Below are 17,647 nucleotides of genomic sequence, written 5' to 3'. Positions count from 1 at the left end.
TGGGAAGGGATGGGAAGGGTAAACAAAGGAGGAGGCTGCAATGATTGGTAAGAAATGTACGCATTATCCTGCCCATGCAATTGTAACCCCTCTGTACAGTTTGTTCACAAATAAAATAAAATTAAATTAAAAAAAAAACACAGTTACCTTTGTGACAAAAGTGATAATAAGATTCATGAATTGTTATGTTGCTATATTAATAGTAAAGGTACATAAAAATTAGTACAGTTGTATCAGGGCTGGGAGGGTATCGCAGTGGTAGAGTGCTTGCCTTGCAAGCACTGGGTTCGATTCCTCAATACCACATGAGCAGAAAAAGCTGGAAGTGGTGCTATGGCTCAAGTGGTAGAATGCTAGCCTTGAGCTGAAGAGCTGAGGGAAAGCACCCAGGCCCAGAGTGAAGGCTCCATGACTGGCAACACACACACACACACACACACACAAAATCAAAACAAAACTAGTATAGTTATATTAAGCTTAAAAGTTTCTGCCAGTTATTTATTCATCAGACAAGGGTCTAATATCCAGAATATACATAGAGATTAAAAATTAAACTCTCACAGAGCCAACAATCCAATTAATAAATGGGCTAATGACTTAAAAAGAGACTTCTCAGAAGAAGTAAAAATGGACAATAGACACATGAAAAGTGTTCAATATCTCTGGCTATTAAGTAAATACAAATCAAAACAACATTGAGACTTTTACCTCATCCAAGTTAAAATGCTCTCTATCAACAAAACACACAAACAATAACAGATACTGATGGGGATATGTCAAAAAAAGGGAACATTAATGTAATGTAAATGTAAATTTGTTCAGCCACTCTGGAAAGCAGTATGGAGGCTCCTTTTAAAAAATGAACACAAAATGACCCTATAACCCAGCAATTCACCTCCTGGGCATTTATCCTACATATTACAAATGAAGTTACAGTAAAGCCCCCAGCAAAATCACATTTATTGCAACACCATAGCCAAGATAGGAAATCAGCCCAGATATCCCTCAATGCATGAATGGATCAAGAAAATGTGAGAGGTATGTGTGTGTATACACACACACACACACACACACACATACACACACACACACACACACACATACACACACACACACAGGAATTTTATTCAAGCATTAGAAAGAATGATACTGTACCATTTGAAGAGAAATGAAAAGACTCAGAAGGAATTACACTAAATGATATAATTCAATTCCAGACACACAAAAGTTGCATGGTTTTTCTCATGTGGAAACTAGAACTAGCCTATAAACCAATAAATAAATACATTGGATGGTATGCAAGTGTATACAAATGTATCAGCTGAAAGATGATAGATTAAAGGGAGAGCTCAAATAGTGTAATTCCTTAGACAGGTAAAGTCAAAGCCCAACAAAATAAGGAAATCTGTACTTGTAAGGAATGGGTAGGGCCAAGTAGAGAAGGATAGAGGAATGAAGGAGATGGGGAGGGGAGAATGCAATAAAATATGCCAGGTATATGCCACAAAATTAAGAAAAGCAAGAAAGGAGTGAATAGAGAAGCGATGGGTGAGAATGTTGAAATGGGGCAAGACACACTGTATGCAGAAACTGCTTTGCTGAGAGGAAACTCCTTTGTACAGCTACCTAAAGATATACAACAATAAAGTAGGATGGGATAAAGTAGGATGGCATAAACAGAATAAAAAACTGATGAATAAACTGTAATACTCGTCTGACTCAAATTTCAAAATGACTTTAAGAATATGGTTTTAGCTGGACAAGGAAAGGCAGTTAATGGTTTTTGAAAAAAAAGTTATTTCTAGTGTTGGTACTGTTTATCTGGTTTGGGTATTTAGTGTGGAAATGCTGAGAAAAAGCAAAAGTCGTGGCTCACATTTACTAGGGGGCAGAGATTTGGAGGACTACAATTTGAAGGCTGCCTTGGCAAAAAATTAGTGTGTGTGTGGTGTGGTGTGGTGTGGTGTGGTGTGTGTGTGTGTGTGTGTGTGTGTGTGTGTTTGTGTGTGTGTGTGTGTGTGTGTGTGTCTGTGTGTGTATACATAAGTAAAAGGATTGGAGTCAAAAGTCAGACTCCAGAAAAAAGTGAGAACCTCCCACAAAAATAGCTTAGAAAAGAGTGTTGGATAGTATGGCTCAAGTGGAAGAACATGTATCTAGTAAGCATGAGACCCTGAGTTCAAATCCTAGCACTTCCAAAAATGGGTCAGATGCTGGTGGTCAGATGCTAGATACTCAGGAAATTGAAAACTGAGGATGAGAGTTCAATGGCAGCACAGGCAGACAAATACAAGAGGTTTTCATTCTCCATATAACCAGCAAAAAACAAATAAAATAAAATAAAGAACCACCCAGAAATTGAAGTATGGGTTAATGTCTACCACCTGAGAAAAAGCTGGGCAATGATGTTCGACCATGAGACTCTAAGTTCAAGCCCCAGAACTTGCACCAAAAAGTTAATTAATGAATTAAGGAACAGCAGATTTAAAAAGAATGAATGGTATTTTCAATTTGGGAAATAATATGCTTAATTCATATCCATTTTTTGGCATTCAATTTATCATCAATTTATTCACCTAACTAATTATAAGCTTTTTGTATTTTTTAAAACTGTTGATGAACCTAATGTGACTAATTACTGTTACAGTTGTGCAACCTTTCAAAATGTAAGACAGCTAACAGCATATATGGTAGAGAAAGCTTTGCAAAAGAATACCATAAGGATCTGTGTTCCCAGGGGATTGATTCATGGGCCCTTCACAGATACCAAAATCCATACAAGTTCAAATCCATTATTTAAAATACCACAGTATTAGCAAATAACCTACATGTATGTTCTTCTTCACTTAAAACACCGTGGGATTTTTTTTAATAAATGTCTAATACCATGTAATGTTAGAAAAGCATTTCTTGCACTGTACTGTTCAGGTAATCATGTCAAGAAAAGCCTATATATGCTCAATACAAACAAACCCATCATTGATGTTAGTGTATCCTTGTGATTAGTGAAATCTTGGATGCAAAACCCTCCAGATACAGAAAAAAAGTTGCAGCCAAAGATTTTAAAAAGTGAAAATAAATAAATATTAAAAATGCCTATAGCTAAATAAAGAAAATGTCCACATATAAATCTCATTTCAATAGCAACTATTAGTTTTGACATTGTATATTTGAAATTGATGCTCTTTATCCACTTCTGTAATAATAGTGTTTACATTTTCATTACATATAATATATACATTGCAGGTGAAATTAAAGGTCACACTTGTCAAGTAGAAAAGACCTACTTATGTTTATATAAAATATTTCCTGCTTTAAATGATAATGAATACTGATATGTCAATAATACATATAGTATTTTGAGTATACACCTGCTAATATGCTATTCCTTCAATAGGAACCAGTGTTTAGATGGGCAGTAAAGCCAACCTGAGTAGAGCATTAAAAGGCACAGAGAGCACATTGCTTTGGACAAGTCTGAAGGGTCTGAATATTTTGTTCACATAAGTCTGGATACACTGCCAGTGCAGGTGAAACAGGGTCCTGGGTGCATATGCATCTTCAGCATCTCCAAAGGGTCAATTAGACAGAGTTCAAACTCCTTGGCCACAGGTTGAAGTTGTTGTACATCAGTTATTTTTCCACTTCGCTATGTACTAAAATGTACAATTCTATAATCCAAAGGTTGCCATTATTTTAGTATTATGGTTTTTCTCATTAATAACTTTGCTTTCCTTCTTCCAATCTTTCTTTCCTTCTTCCTTACTTTCTTTTTTTTTTCTTTTTTTCTTTTTGTCGTGGGGCTAGAAATCAGGACTTGGGTGCTGTTTCTTGAACTCTTAGCTCAAAGCTAGTGCTCTACCACTTTGAGCTATGACTCTACTTCTGGTTTTTGTGTGGTTTGGAGATGAGTCTCACAGGGACTTTCTGCCTGGGCTGGCTTTGAACTCTGATCCTCAGTTCTCAGCTTGATGAGTAGCTAGGATTACAGGCATGAGTCACTGTCTCCAGTCTCCTATTTCAAATTTAAATTGGCTCACTGACTCTTTTTATATTTAGTCTATGTCTATCTGATCTGTGCTCTTCATCTTTTCCTGACATAATTTGATTAAAGGAAGCAACCCTGACTTTGTTTTTATATTGGAAAATATGTTTTTTACCTTATACCAAAACTTTTTTAATTGTTAGCTTTTACTATCAAGTTTATTACTTACTTATTTTAATATATTGCTTAATTTTTCCATAACATAGGATGCACAATTGAATTAGAAAACTAGAAAAACTAGAATATTAAAATATTTAAAAATTAGAAAATAGTTGACATATATTTATATATTTGACAGTACCAGAATATTATCATTTACTTAAAATACAGAACAAAATTCAAGGTTGACTTTTATTACTATAAAATCATTCTGGAAAGTAGTATGGTGTTTCCTCAAAAGACTAAACATACAGCTTTTATATGACCCAGCAATTCCATTCCTGGACATTTATCAATAGACCCAAAACAAGGCCACACTAAAGCCATAGCACCACTATGTTCAACAGCATTGTTTACCATAGAGATATGGAATCAACACATATGCCCCTCAATAGATGAATGGATCAAGAAAATGTTGTATATACACAATGGAATTCTATGTTTCTATCAGAAAAAAATGATATTTACCATTCATAAGGAAATAGAAACACTTGGAAAAAATCATATTAAGCCAATAAAAATTATAGTAAGCCAGACCTAAAGAAACTTAGGTTGCATGGTTTCCCTCATTTGTTGTAATTAGAATGTGCCTATAAATCTACAAGTAAATACACTGGATGATAAATAACAGAAACATACACTTGGACATGATAAATTATACAAGAATCTAGACATTTGCACAGTGAAAGCAAAGGGGGATATTCTTAGGAGTTGATCACAAAGGCTCAATAGCTATGTGCATATGTTCATATTAATAATGTTCATCAAAATGAACTCCAAGAAATGGAATCATGAGAGTTTGGGGGTTTTGTGGCTTTTGTTTTTGTATTTGTTTGCTCCTTTGTCACTCTTTTTGACTTTTGAACCTTGTGTATGTAAGTTTATGTCTTGGGGAGCATAAGGGAGAACATAGAAAGGGTGGGACAAAAGGTGAACAAATGCAGCAGGGATACTCTAGACATAATGTTGAAAATAAACTATACATCTTGTGGGGGTGGGAGAATCAGGTGGGAAAAACTGGGAAAAAATGAGGGAAGAGGTGACACTGTTCAAAAAGAAATGTACTCATTATCTGACTGTAAACCTTTACAATAACAGTAATAATAATAATAATCTTACCCTATGTTAACTGTCATTTTTGTTAATAAGGTGGACTTAAAACGATTCTGACTACTAAAAAACTGATATTTTATTGCACAGCCCAGACATTTTGGTTTTATAGTATTTATTAATTATTTTACCAATAATTTAAATGACTTAAATTTTATTTATCTCTTGAAGATTTTCCTTGAATGAGATTGAAACATTTTAATTGTATTATCAAATATCTAACTAATTAAATTTTAAACAAGTTTCTATGCATTACTATTTCACTATTTCTATATATAATTATTTCAATAAATAATGTTTTAATAGATAAGCAAAAAAATTGCATAATTACAAATTACATAAAATGTTATTACATTTATGCAATATTATAATAATTACTATCAGAATATTTTATATAATTCATTCAACACAATTTACAATGGTGGTAAACTGACTGCAGCATGGCTCAGGGGTGAGTTGTCATTTAAGCAAAGTCATTTAAGAAGGCCCAGTGGGGCAAGGAGGTTGGTTCAGTGGTAGAGAGCTTGCCTCGCACACATGATGTCTGGGTTTGATTCCTCAGCACCACATAAGCAGAAAAAGGCTGGAAGTGGCCCTGTGGCTCAAGTGGTAGGGCGCTAGCCTTGAGTCAGAGCTCAGGGACAGTGCCCAGGCCCAGAGTTCAGGCCCCATGACAGGCAAAAAAAAAAAGGCCCAGTGTATGCAGAGCTAAGGGCAGGCTATAAGACAAGGAAGGTTTCTAAATATAATTATTCTTAAATAATTCTTAAAACACTTTGGTTAAGCCTTAAACCTCATTTGATTTAGTACCTAAATCTGTCAACATATTTTAGGATTTCTTGCTTATTAATTTTGTTTTTAAAAGAATATTGGTAAATATTAAGATAACTAACAGCAAAGATGAAAATCACTTCTCTGGATAATAATCTAATATCTATTTTCAGTATTCAGATAAAGCTTACCAAGAAATCAAATGCTCTGCATAACACAAAAGAAAAAGGTTCTCAACCTTGTCTCCTAAGCAACTACATTTCATACAATTCAGTATACTTTTCACAAGAGAAAAAATTTTAAAACTTTCACAAAGAAATTGTAATCTGCTCTTTCTGTTCAGTTGGTTTAAATACATAGAGCAGGTCTATCCATCATGTTCTAAATAGAATTATTAGCATTGAAACTAATGATAGAATTATTAGTATGGACAATACTCATTTTACATAGTTCACTGGTTTCACATAAGAGCATATTAGAAAATTGTAGAAATAGATATATCATTTCATTAAGTGTTGTGTTGTTGTTCAATTTTCCCTGATTCACAAATGCCAACAAATGCAAGCAGATTCTATATATTCCTACATCAAAATTTCATACACAGTTGTGATTACCAGGTCAGAATATGTTCCAAATTATTGCAAGGATGAAGAGATCCTATAATTTATCCCAATAGGTAAGCTTTTTTCCTTAAAAATTTTTGACAAAATAGCCCAATTTAACATAACAGCATGACAGGAGTTTATGCAAGAATTGTTCAGACACAAGTTACCTCTAGGGTCATACTAATAATATGATAAAAATAAAATGTGGAAGAAAACCTGCCTCAATCTCAATGTTTAGAACACAACTATTCAATGAAATAAGTGAAGTAGGGGTAAGAAATTATGTCTTTTTGGTGCATTTTTAATTTTATTATCTTTGAGTAGTTGTATGGAAAAGTTGCCATCTAACAAAGCAGTTTGTGCATACAAGGTATCTGAATTCAAGACCTTTCATACAGAGCTCCAAAGTAAGCAGTACAAGTCAATTATATTTCATATTACTGGCCTTGATTAAGTCAATACCTGTCCTGGTGGTATAATCACTACCTCATGCCCCAAATACATAACTTTCATATAACAAAGGTACTTCACTCTCAAACTGGAGGGTAGTGTGGATAATGTTGATAGGAGCATCTTGTTAGATTATAAAACAGAACTGGGAGATGATAGAGCAGAGCCCAGTGTTTCAAGCCCCAATAATCAAGTTACTTGTCAAAATCTAGAATCTAATCAAAGAGATCAAATGGGCACAGAATAAAATAAAAAAGTAGAGGAGTCAGAAATCCAATGAGAGGCTAGGGAATATGTAAAAACAGATGTCTGAATCTACAAGGAGAAGGCACATGTGAAAATGTTCAACACCAAAAATCAAAAGGGGAAAAAAAACTACCTATAAAACCAGGCAAATAAGATAGGCTGTGTGAACAGAATTTCCCTTTATACTTCCTGATGTAAATAAAGTGAGAGTAAACTAGCTACCATATGAATGGTATTTTTAGCTACTCTACCAGCACAGAATATGTCAATTATGATTATGAGTAAAAAATTTACTATAGCCATTCATAGATAGATACTTTCAGACATTGGGGCCCAGTGTATTTTGAAGGACAGTTTGGTATTTGGTGATACTTAGGTTATAACTGTGTAATAGATTTTGCAACATGGCTATGGAATTATGACTGTTTATAATGCTTTCATGGTTTGTCCCCTCCAAAGTTCTTGGGGATTTAGGAATAGACTGGGATTCAAACAATCTGTCCTTTGGGCCCCTTCAATGTATGTCCTCCATATTATGTATCTAACAGCAAGAAAGGAAAGGGGTTTTTAAGGAAAGGGATCATCTTAGGTCACTTGAATACTTGCAAATGGAAAACCAAGATAAAATGAATTCCAACTCAAGGAACATGGGCCAACACATTAATATGTGTGATTGAGTCACTGAATCCTGAGTATAGTGAGCTCACAAGCAAAGGCATAAGAGAACAAGAAAGGTAGAGTGGTACTAGATTGTAAAGAACCAACTGTATCTTCAAGGCTTTGAAAGTAATCACAAAGATTTTAAAGCAAAAGTTAGGTATCAGATCTTAATGTTTCAAAAGACTACAAAGATGGTCGTAGGAGGGATAGTTTCAATTTGAACCAAAGTCTAGAGGTAGAGTAATCAGCAGAAACTTACTGGAAACCTAAAGAACATTTGATGGATTCTGACAGAACGGAGTAGCTGAACACAAATATTGAATCATACTGATCAATTAAATTCAATAAATAAGTAGTAAGAAAGATGTTTCAACCATGAGCATATCATCTTAGGTTGCTAAGTGGAAGACAAAGATTTATGAAGAGATAACACTAAAATAGAAGCAAAATGGTGAAGATAGAGGAATGGGTTGATTAAAGCAGAACTGATAAACTGGAGACGCCTCACAGACACGTGGGTTGGATGTCCTACTTTATGAGGTACTCTGAATTAATGATTGCTGCCTTGGGATAATGTCAGTAGTTTTAAATTAAAGTTGAACTCAGAGCATAAATATTGTTATGTGGGTTGAGTGTGTAAGTCTAATAAAAGTTTTTATTACTTTCTGTTAGAGTGTAAAAGCAGTATTAATATGGAAAAATTAATGATATAAAATGAACATAAGAATATAATCTTAATAAAGGCCCCATAAGAATTTTACAAAATTGGTTTAAGATTTAAATATATCATTATAAGCAGTAATGTTTATAACCCATTTATCATAAAACTGTGAATAGTAACAAAAATATAGGATACTATCCAATATGCTTTTATTTTGGAATGAATGAAAAGCTTATGTGAGGAACCTCATTAAATAATGGCAGAAATAGTAGGGTCTAATGATAAAATCACCAGTGTCATTCACCCAGTCAAGCCAATCCTGATTATTTAAACAGAATTATGTGAATATACTGTTGCATGAAGTACTAAATAAATTATTATAAACAACACAGGCTTGATGGGTACTTGTTCTAAACCACCTTCCCTGACATTCTGCATTATAAAGATGAATTTTTACTTTGAACTTCCATTTTCCTTTCTATTACACAGTTGGTAATAGGAAATACCAATATGTAATGAAAGAAGTTGGAATGAGAGGTGTTTTCTGTCTTTAATGGAACATTATTAATGCATTGCCATTACATGGAAATAGACCTGCCTTATCATAATAATATACTCCAGAAAAAGTTTTACGCAAAAACTAAATGTCTTGATTTTTCAAACTATGTCCTAAGGGACAACAAGCATAACTTCATTTTTTTACCACCCGTAGTTAATAGGTAGGATTTTTATGCATTGTTGGCACTATGTGTAATTGCTATATATAATTATAATATGCCCAACAATGCCTTCTTGTAGGTCACAGTGGTTATTACTATGAATCTAGATAATTAAAAGGGAATGAAAAATGATTATAGCCCCAGAAGGGCAACTGTCGGTCTGTAGCTGAGTCTATGAAACACTGGAATTGAAAATGCTTTTCACATCATCTATGATCAAGCTAAAAGTTGACCAAAAAACCCAGAACACCATCTAGAAGATGCCAAGTGGCCTCAAAGCCAAAATGAATAATCAAATTTGGTCTAAAATTAAAGACAGATGCAAGAGTACTAAACACAATCTGAAATAAAATGAAAACTGAGCCTGCTAATTATTGTATTTATTCATGGAACACATCTTCAAAAGTATATAGCTCACTAAAATGAATCCTTATCTTTACTGTAAATTTAAGTGCATCTCCTTTCTTAAAAGTTAATGATATAAACATTTCTGAATTATTTGCTGAAAGTTAACTAGATGTGTTAGTGTTTTGGTAGTAAATTATAAAACCCATATATCTTTAAACTACAAAAGAATAGAATTTTCCTGTGAACTTCATATAAATAATGATTCCATGTATATTATCTGCATGCAATCATTATCATTCTAAAGAGAATTTTTTGAAGACTCAAGTAACTGTAAATTCTTTCTATTTGATAATCCCAAATTTAATGCATACTGTCCTTCTAATGTATTTTTTTCTTTGGCGGAGATGTAAATTTTACAAAAATCATATGAGTTTATGGTAATTACACACCTATTGACAGGAATTTCAGAGTGAAAGAATAAGGAATAAAAATTACCTCTGCACTTGTTTTGCATATGCTCACACAGGGTGTGCTTTTGTAAGAGTGAGAAAGAATAGAAGAACGAGTTTGCTGAAAATACACCAGCTTATTTTTTGGACATGATAATTCAGCAGAGCTTTTCTAACAGTCTAGCTGGGAGGAGGTGTCAAGGGATGGATATCACCACAGGGAGAGTACATAGGAGAATGGAAGAGGCCGTTTAAGTAAGTGTAGTTTGTGAAAAGGTGAAGCTGTGAGCTGCGTGGAGGTGTAATCTATTAATCAGGAATCCATCCCAAGAGGAGCAGCTCTTTGAAAATGCTGAAGGTCTAAGCATGGGATTCAGCAAGAAATTCGGGTGTGCTAATAGCAGGAATAGAGAGGAAACACACAATGGTCAGCAAGCTGTGTCTTGACTGTAACTGAGGGTGATCACAGGTGGCCAACAAGGGAAGTGACCATTTCAGAGGAGAGAGAAGGAAGGAAACTGCCCTGCTGGGAAGAATGGGAACAGAAAGCATGAGCTCAAAGCAGAGCATGGGGAAAATACATGGGTTTGGTTTGGAGTTGTTAGGATAAGAAAGGAATTTTTTTTTCTCTTTAAAGCGATGGGAGTTGTGAAGGGAATTTTCTAGGCCAATGGGAGCCACCCTATAAAATAGTAAAAGGATATCTACCTAAATCAGAAGTTAAAATTTTTCTTAGCCTATCTAATTTAAAATCCTTCTGGCTCTTTAACCTATAAAATTGGACTCTATAAAAATGAAAATGAAGTGGTTCTCAAATGGTAGAGCACTAGCCTTGAGCACAAAGAGGCACAAGGACAGCACTCAGGTCCTGAGTTCAAGCCCAGGACCAACAATAAATAAATAAACAAATAAATAGATAAATAAAAGAAAGAAATTAAGAACTTTTAAATTAGCATAATTTAACATGCATTTGTTTATGACCTTACTAAAAAACTTAGTGAAATACATTTTAGTAAATCCATTTCTTCCACAAAAGACATAATTAGAAATTTTCATAATTCAACTTGATCTAATTAGTTATTTTAGTATTTAAGTTTAAAGTAATTATCCTAGGTCATGTTTATTGAGAGAAAAATATAAGATTCTGGCTTAAAACATAGGTCATTCAGGTACACATTATTGGTGTACTGTGCAAAAGTCAATTATTTCTTTTGCATCTTTCTTTAAAATAATCTATGGTCTATTTATTGGTCCTTGTCTTAAACATACCTGCTATAAATTCCTTATGATTATCAAAGTGTCTAAGCTTCATGTTTAGGTATATGTGTGTGTTTGTGTATGTGAATGAGTTATTATGTATGAGTGACAGAGAGAGAAAGAGAAAAAAGAGAAAAGGAAAAAAGAGTAAAAGAGGAAGAGAAAGCAAGAAGAGAAAAATAGGAATAACAATTACTAAAATACAGAGGTCTGAGATTAGTGTCCTTATAGCAGAGGAATGAATCTTGGTTTAATTCTACAGTAAAACATTACTGTTGACATTTTTTTCATTATTATTTCTATTACTATTATTATTTGTGTGTGTGTGTGTGTGTGTGTGTGTGTGTGTGTGTGTGTGTGTACTAGGCCTAAGTCTTTAACCTAGGGCCTGGGAGCTGTCCCTGAGCTTTCGTGCTCAAGGCTAGTACTCTACCACTTGAGCTACAGCACCACATGCAGCATTTTTGGTAGTCAATTGGAAATAAGAGTCTTACAAGCTTTCTGGTCCAAACTCGTTTTGGACTGCAGTCTTGAGATCTCAGCTTCCTGAGTAGCAACAGTTATAGGCATAAGCCACTGGCACTCAGCTTATTGTTATAGTTGTAATAGTAAGCAACGTATATCACAGCAGAAATATTTTCCTCTGATGGTGCTTGATAAAAATCAATGAATTCATAGCTATTTGAAAAAAAATTTCCCTAAAACAGCATAGAATTGAATTAATAATTATTTTTCTTAGATACTTATTATATACTAAGACACAGTATGCTGTGTATCTGTATATATGGGGAATATAATCCAGTATTAAAACTAAGAATAGAGATTATTAGAATGTGCAATTAATATTATAGTCAGCTGACATTAATATCATAGAATGAGACAAAAAAGAAAGAAATGGCATGGTAAAATAAGCAGGGCAGACACAGGACAAATAAGAAATGGTAGTATAAGCAAATAATGATGCAAACTGGAAAGAAATTAGATAGGCAAAATGAAAAAAAAATGGCATATGTAAATGAGTGTGTCCCAAAGTCACAATTCCATTGTCCTTTAAAATGTGATTCCTACAAGACTAGAGCCTATTTTTTCTAATAGAGATTCATTTTTTGTAATGGCTGACCAATAATGCTAGACCCTTTTCTCCTAATGGGCTCACTAGTGAAGATTATGGCAGAGAAATTACTCCCTGAATCGCAGTGGTAGTTATCAGGACAGCTGTCTTTCCAGAGGCTGAAAATGAATTAAGCTGAATCCAGATTTTGTCTTTGGCTGAGGCATTAAACATTTGTTTCTCTTCTCTGTATTTTCTTCTTCATTGCTGGACTGGCCTAGGAAACCACAGCTATAAGAGCCAAAGTGATGAGCTACTACTTTGTAAGGCTATTGTGTTTGCTACTGTGATGTAATTAAGTATTAATTATGGAGAGGAAATATGAATTTGAGAAACTTTTTTTTGGTCGGTCATGGGGCTTGAACTCTGGGCCTGGGCTCTGTCCCTCAGCATTTCAGCTCAAGGCAAGCACTCTACCACGTGTGCCACAGCACCACTTCCGGTTTTCTGGTGGTTAATTGGAGATAAGAATCTTTCCTGCCAGGGCTGGCTTTGAACTGCGATCCTCGGATCTCAGCCTCCTGAGTACCTAGGATTACAGGCATGAGCCACCAGCGCTGGGCGAAAATCAGAATTTTTGTTGATGAAAACTAAACTTCTGAGAAAAGAGCTGAGATCATCATCTGAGTATCTGAATTTTATTTTTTAAAGAAACCACAAATTAAAATTGAAGATGGTAGAGCAAACATAATTTATGCAAGAAATAATGTATGGGATTACAATCAACAGAACTTAACAGTCATGACCATCAAAAGACTGGTGTAATGACACACATATACCTGTTTTCAGTCAAAGCAGAAAATTAAGGCGTGCATACATTATTTCTATGGTTCCCTTTACAGACCTTTTAAAGTCATTAACATACTGGTTTTCATCATGACAACTAAGATCATGCATGTTAAATACTACATATCATGGGTAATCTTCTTGCTACTAAGAAATAATCAAACAGTAAGGTTTATAATGATGATGATGATGACAATAATGATGATAGTAATGATTATAGGACATGAATGGGACTATCAAGGAAGGGCTCAGAGGAGGTTAGGAAGGAGGGGATACAGAAAGGTGATAGCATAAAAGGACATTCTATGTATACACATGAAAGCTGCACAATGTAACCCACCAAATATATTTAAACAAGAGAAGAAAAAAGAATGGTGGAATGAATTTGTTCATGGTGCACTGTGTGCTTGTACAGATATGCCAGAATAAAAAAAATCCCTTACTAAAACTATGCCAGTTCAAAAATGAAAATACATAGTAAGAAAGAACAGAGGAATTATCACGGAAGAAATAGAAAGAAACTAATCACAGGCAAAATGTATGTATATACGAGAATTGGTCTGTGATATCAGCTGTCCTTATGTACAAGAGTGACCACCAAATATTTGTTTCCTATATTTGTACAAATATAAGAACTTTGCTTTCTGTGTCTAAATACAAGAATATAAGTGTTTACCATATCAAGTTGTTACTACAAGACACTAACAACATATGCAAAATGATCGATCCATGCATATCAATACAAGCTGACCAGTTGCTGAAATATTAACCCACTGTAAAATTTATAAGAACTTATATGCACAAGTTTTCTCAGAAATATTTTCTCTAAAAATTTGAATATTATATGATGAATTTATGAGATTTATAATAAGTCATTCATGAACATAAATGCATCAAACAAAGAATTTAAATCTCAGGTAAGTTTTTGTCTTTAACCAATATGATTACAGTTCACCAAACTATGGTCTACAAAAATAACAGGATACATTAACAGGAAAATAAGATAGTGCTAAAAGTAAACAAATGACAAATAACCAAATGACATGGACAATTTCTGAGATCTCATCTTTAAAATAATACTAGAAGCCTTTCAAAGAGATTTTTCTAAATTATTTTGAGCCAGAACAATAATACACAATAGTGCTCTTAGTCTGTACTGCCACCAAGTGACTAAACCAATTAATTTAAGGTTGTTCAATAGCTATTGCACTGCTGAAGCAGGAACTGGAAACACTAAACAACTTGAACTATCAATAGGTGTAAGAGCACCACAACTGGCACAAGAATGAAACCTCAAAAGCACTAATAAAACAACAGAAATCTTACCAGCTCACTGGAAGTTCATGAAGTCTAAGAATGTTACTCAGTTTGTAGTCAAATTTTGCAGGACAGGGATTTTCTTTACATAAATTCACGTCTAGACTTGGTTGCATATCTATGGGAAATTCTGAATCCTAGAGAAAAAAATACAGCAAGAGCTGTGTTAAATACCTGTAACACTGTACACATTGGTATTGTTTAATATTAAATTATATCATATCTATTACTACTATGTTCTTCTATAAATGTTACCTTAAATTCTTATCTTACTTTACCTAATTTGAGAAAATATACATGGAAGATTAAAATTCAAATGAGGGACAAAGCCATTTCATAACCAACTTTAATTCTAAGCTGCATGCTATGTGTGAAAGTTTACTTGAGAACATTCTTTTCATGAATTCCAGTGGAGCCCAGTATAGCACTATTTTTAGTCAAGTTTGTCAATTGACATTTTCGATGTACTTTCTACACCAACAGTAACTTCAACACACTGTCTATTATTCTGACGCCTCTTTTGTCTTCTGGGACTGATACACTTAAAAGCTAAATAACATTTCTTCTATTTTTTAAAAAATTTACTATCATTTCCATTGGTTTATTGTTTGTTATATCTATTTTCTAAGGTATATTTATTTTAAAGGTATTTACTAAAGATAAAAGAGCCCTGTCATAGTCCTTTAAGTCACATACATTAAAATCCACTTCTACTTGTTGATTACCAAGAAAACTCCATATGCCATTCAAATTCCACAAGAAAGGGACCTTATCCTCAGTGGAAAGAAGCCATACTATGAATAAGTGTTCAATGCTTTCTAATGGGTGGATTCATTGCCTAACATGTGAATCTTTAAAAGTGCCTTGAGAAATAGAAGCATATATTCAGTTTTGTTCTCAGTAATTCATTCAAACCACATTTATAAGTATCAATTTCTCCTAAGTGATATTGTAGGCATGAGAAACCCACGAATAAACTAAACAAATAGATAGACACTTTTTGCCCTTGTAAATGAATAGTAAATACCTACAGAGCTGGAAAATGATAAAAATCCATTTTCCTAAATAATTTTTCTGATGAAAAAGTATTATATCTGTGCATTTTGTGCATTTCCTATTATAAGGAACTAAAAGAATCTTAGTGTCACCACCAAGATGTAATCATTATTATTTTTTAATTGTTTAACTCATTATTCTTAATTTTAATTGTTCAACTCATTTTCTCTTTCAATGATTCAACAGTTGGTATTTATGCTCCGATTTTCATTTAACTGTAACTTCATTTTTCACATCATTTAGTCTGTTCTGAAAAATAATTATTTTAACATTAGTATGTACTATTTTATGTAATATTTAGTGGTTTAGCTCTTATTGTTGTTCATGCTATGTAGAGTTGTATGTTCATCCCAGACATAACTGATCATTTCCTTAAAAGACTAAGATATGAAAATAATTCAAAACATCATTTGAAAAAAAACATGGTAGCTTGTTCTCAAGAAATGCTGAACTAATTTGTGGCACAGTGTATAATTCCACACCATAGCCTTGTTCACAGATTACATGCCATCACACACTGAAAATAGCACATTCATTCACCAAGAGTTTATTTTGACTAACATTTATTGTTTTCTACTTAGTGGAAGGCGCTGAATTTGATTCTTATATTGTAAAAAAGCAAAAGAAATAAACACATAAGTTGTATCTACAAGGTGAAAATCCTATGAGGAAAAGTAGCTGCCACGTCATATATTCAATTATTTGTCTTTTTTTCATGTGTTAATTGAGTAGGTGGCACTTTTAACTATATTTCTCTTTTCTTTCCCTTCTTTTTCCAGATTGCATATTTATATTTTTCATCTACTTTCTTATTAATACAGTGGAATTTCATTTTAATAATTCTGCTTCATTTGGAAACAGAGGGAGCATAAATGATTATGTTGGAAAATATATCAAGATAGATCAAATTTTAGTATTATAAAAATTTTTGACCATAGAAAAGTATCTCAAACCACAAGGATATTTTCCATGACAATTTTGTGATCAATTATTAAAACTAATAAAAATAAGGCATTTAATATAATGTAAGTTATATCACTTAGTTCTCTAGCTCAGATCAAAATAGGAAAAAGAGCACAATAATTGAAGATCAACTTAAAAGAAGATTTACAAGAGCAGCAAAACCTCAGTAATAGTCTATATAAACATGGTTTTCTTACAGAGGCAAAGCGTAAACTCCTATATCACCCAGGCAATGTGTAGAAACTTTACCAGAGACAATAGCCAATAAATGGGTAAACAGGATTAGTGAGGTAAATGTGGAATACACTAGTAAAGACAATGCACTCAGGATAGAAAAAGTAATATAAATCTTTAAGCTATTCTTTAAAGCTGTATAACCATTACTTTTTGTTTGCACTGGCAAGATACAACTGGCAGACATTGCTAAGCTCTTAGTAATGGCTTTGATTGTTCAGTGGTTCTCAAGTCAGACTACACATTGAAATTTCTGGGCAGCACACCAGGCCTATTGAATAATAATTTCTGAGACTGAGCCTCGAATACTTCCATTTACTGTAATGTTCCCTGTGTAAAATACAGTAAAGGATTGAAAATCATGGCTTTCATGAATAATTCAGCTCCACCCTATAATAATATGTGAAATCAGGCAAGGTATTTAATAAATTTTATAGCCATATTTTGGTGTCTATAAATTATAACCCAAACTATACCTGTCTCACAGGATGCAGTGAAGGTTAAGTGACATATCGTTGTAAAGCTTTCATCACATATTTGGGACCCATGTAAATTATTTAAGAAACAAACAATTTCTGCTCCTATTTTTATTCATTCTGTAATTAGGGGCACATGTTAATTCCAATTTATAAGTAAATTTATTATAAACTGTTTAACATGCTATTTTTAAAATAATTAATCGACTTATAGTTTTAATCTT

General features: G+C 33.4%; 1 protein-coding gene across 2 annotated transcripts in view; it reads right to left on the bottom strand.

Annotated features, from left to right (window-relative positions):
- Window positions 1-17,647, bottom strand: part of Spag16 (sperm associated antigen 16) — a 775,427-nt gene that overhangs the window by 662,505 nt on the left and 95,275 nt on the right. For both annotated transcript variants that reach the window (XM_013028752.1, XM_013028820.1), the window contains one exon: window positions 14,704-14,831. In XM_013028752.1, the coding sequence (XP_012884206.1) occupies window positions 14,704-14,831 (128 nt within the window). The remainder of the gene's footprint in view (window positions 1-14,703; window positions 14,832-17,647) is intronic.

The sequence above is a fragment of the Dipodomys ordii genome, unplaced genomic scaffold (assembly GCF_000151885.1).
Source record: "Dipodomys ordii isolate 6190 unplaced genomic scaffold, Dord_2.0 Scaffold1, whole genome shotgun sequence".
Lineage (NCBI taxonomy): Eukaryota > Metazoa > Chordata > Mammalia > Rodentia > Heteromyidae > Dipodomys > Dipodomys ordii.
This window is presented reverse-complemented; position numbering and strand designations above follow the sequence as displayed.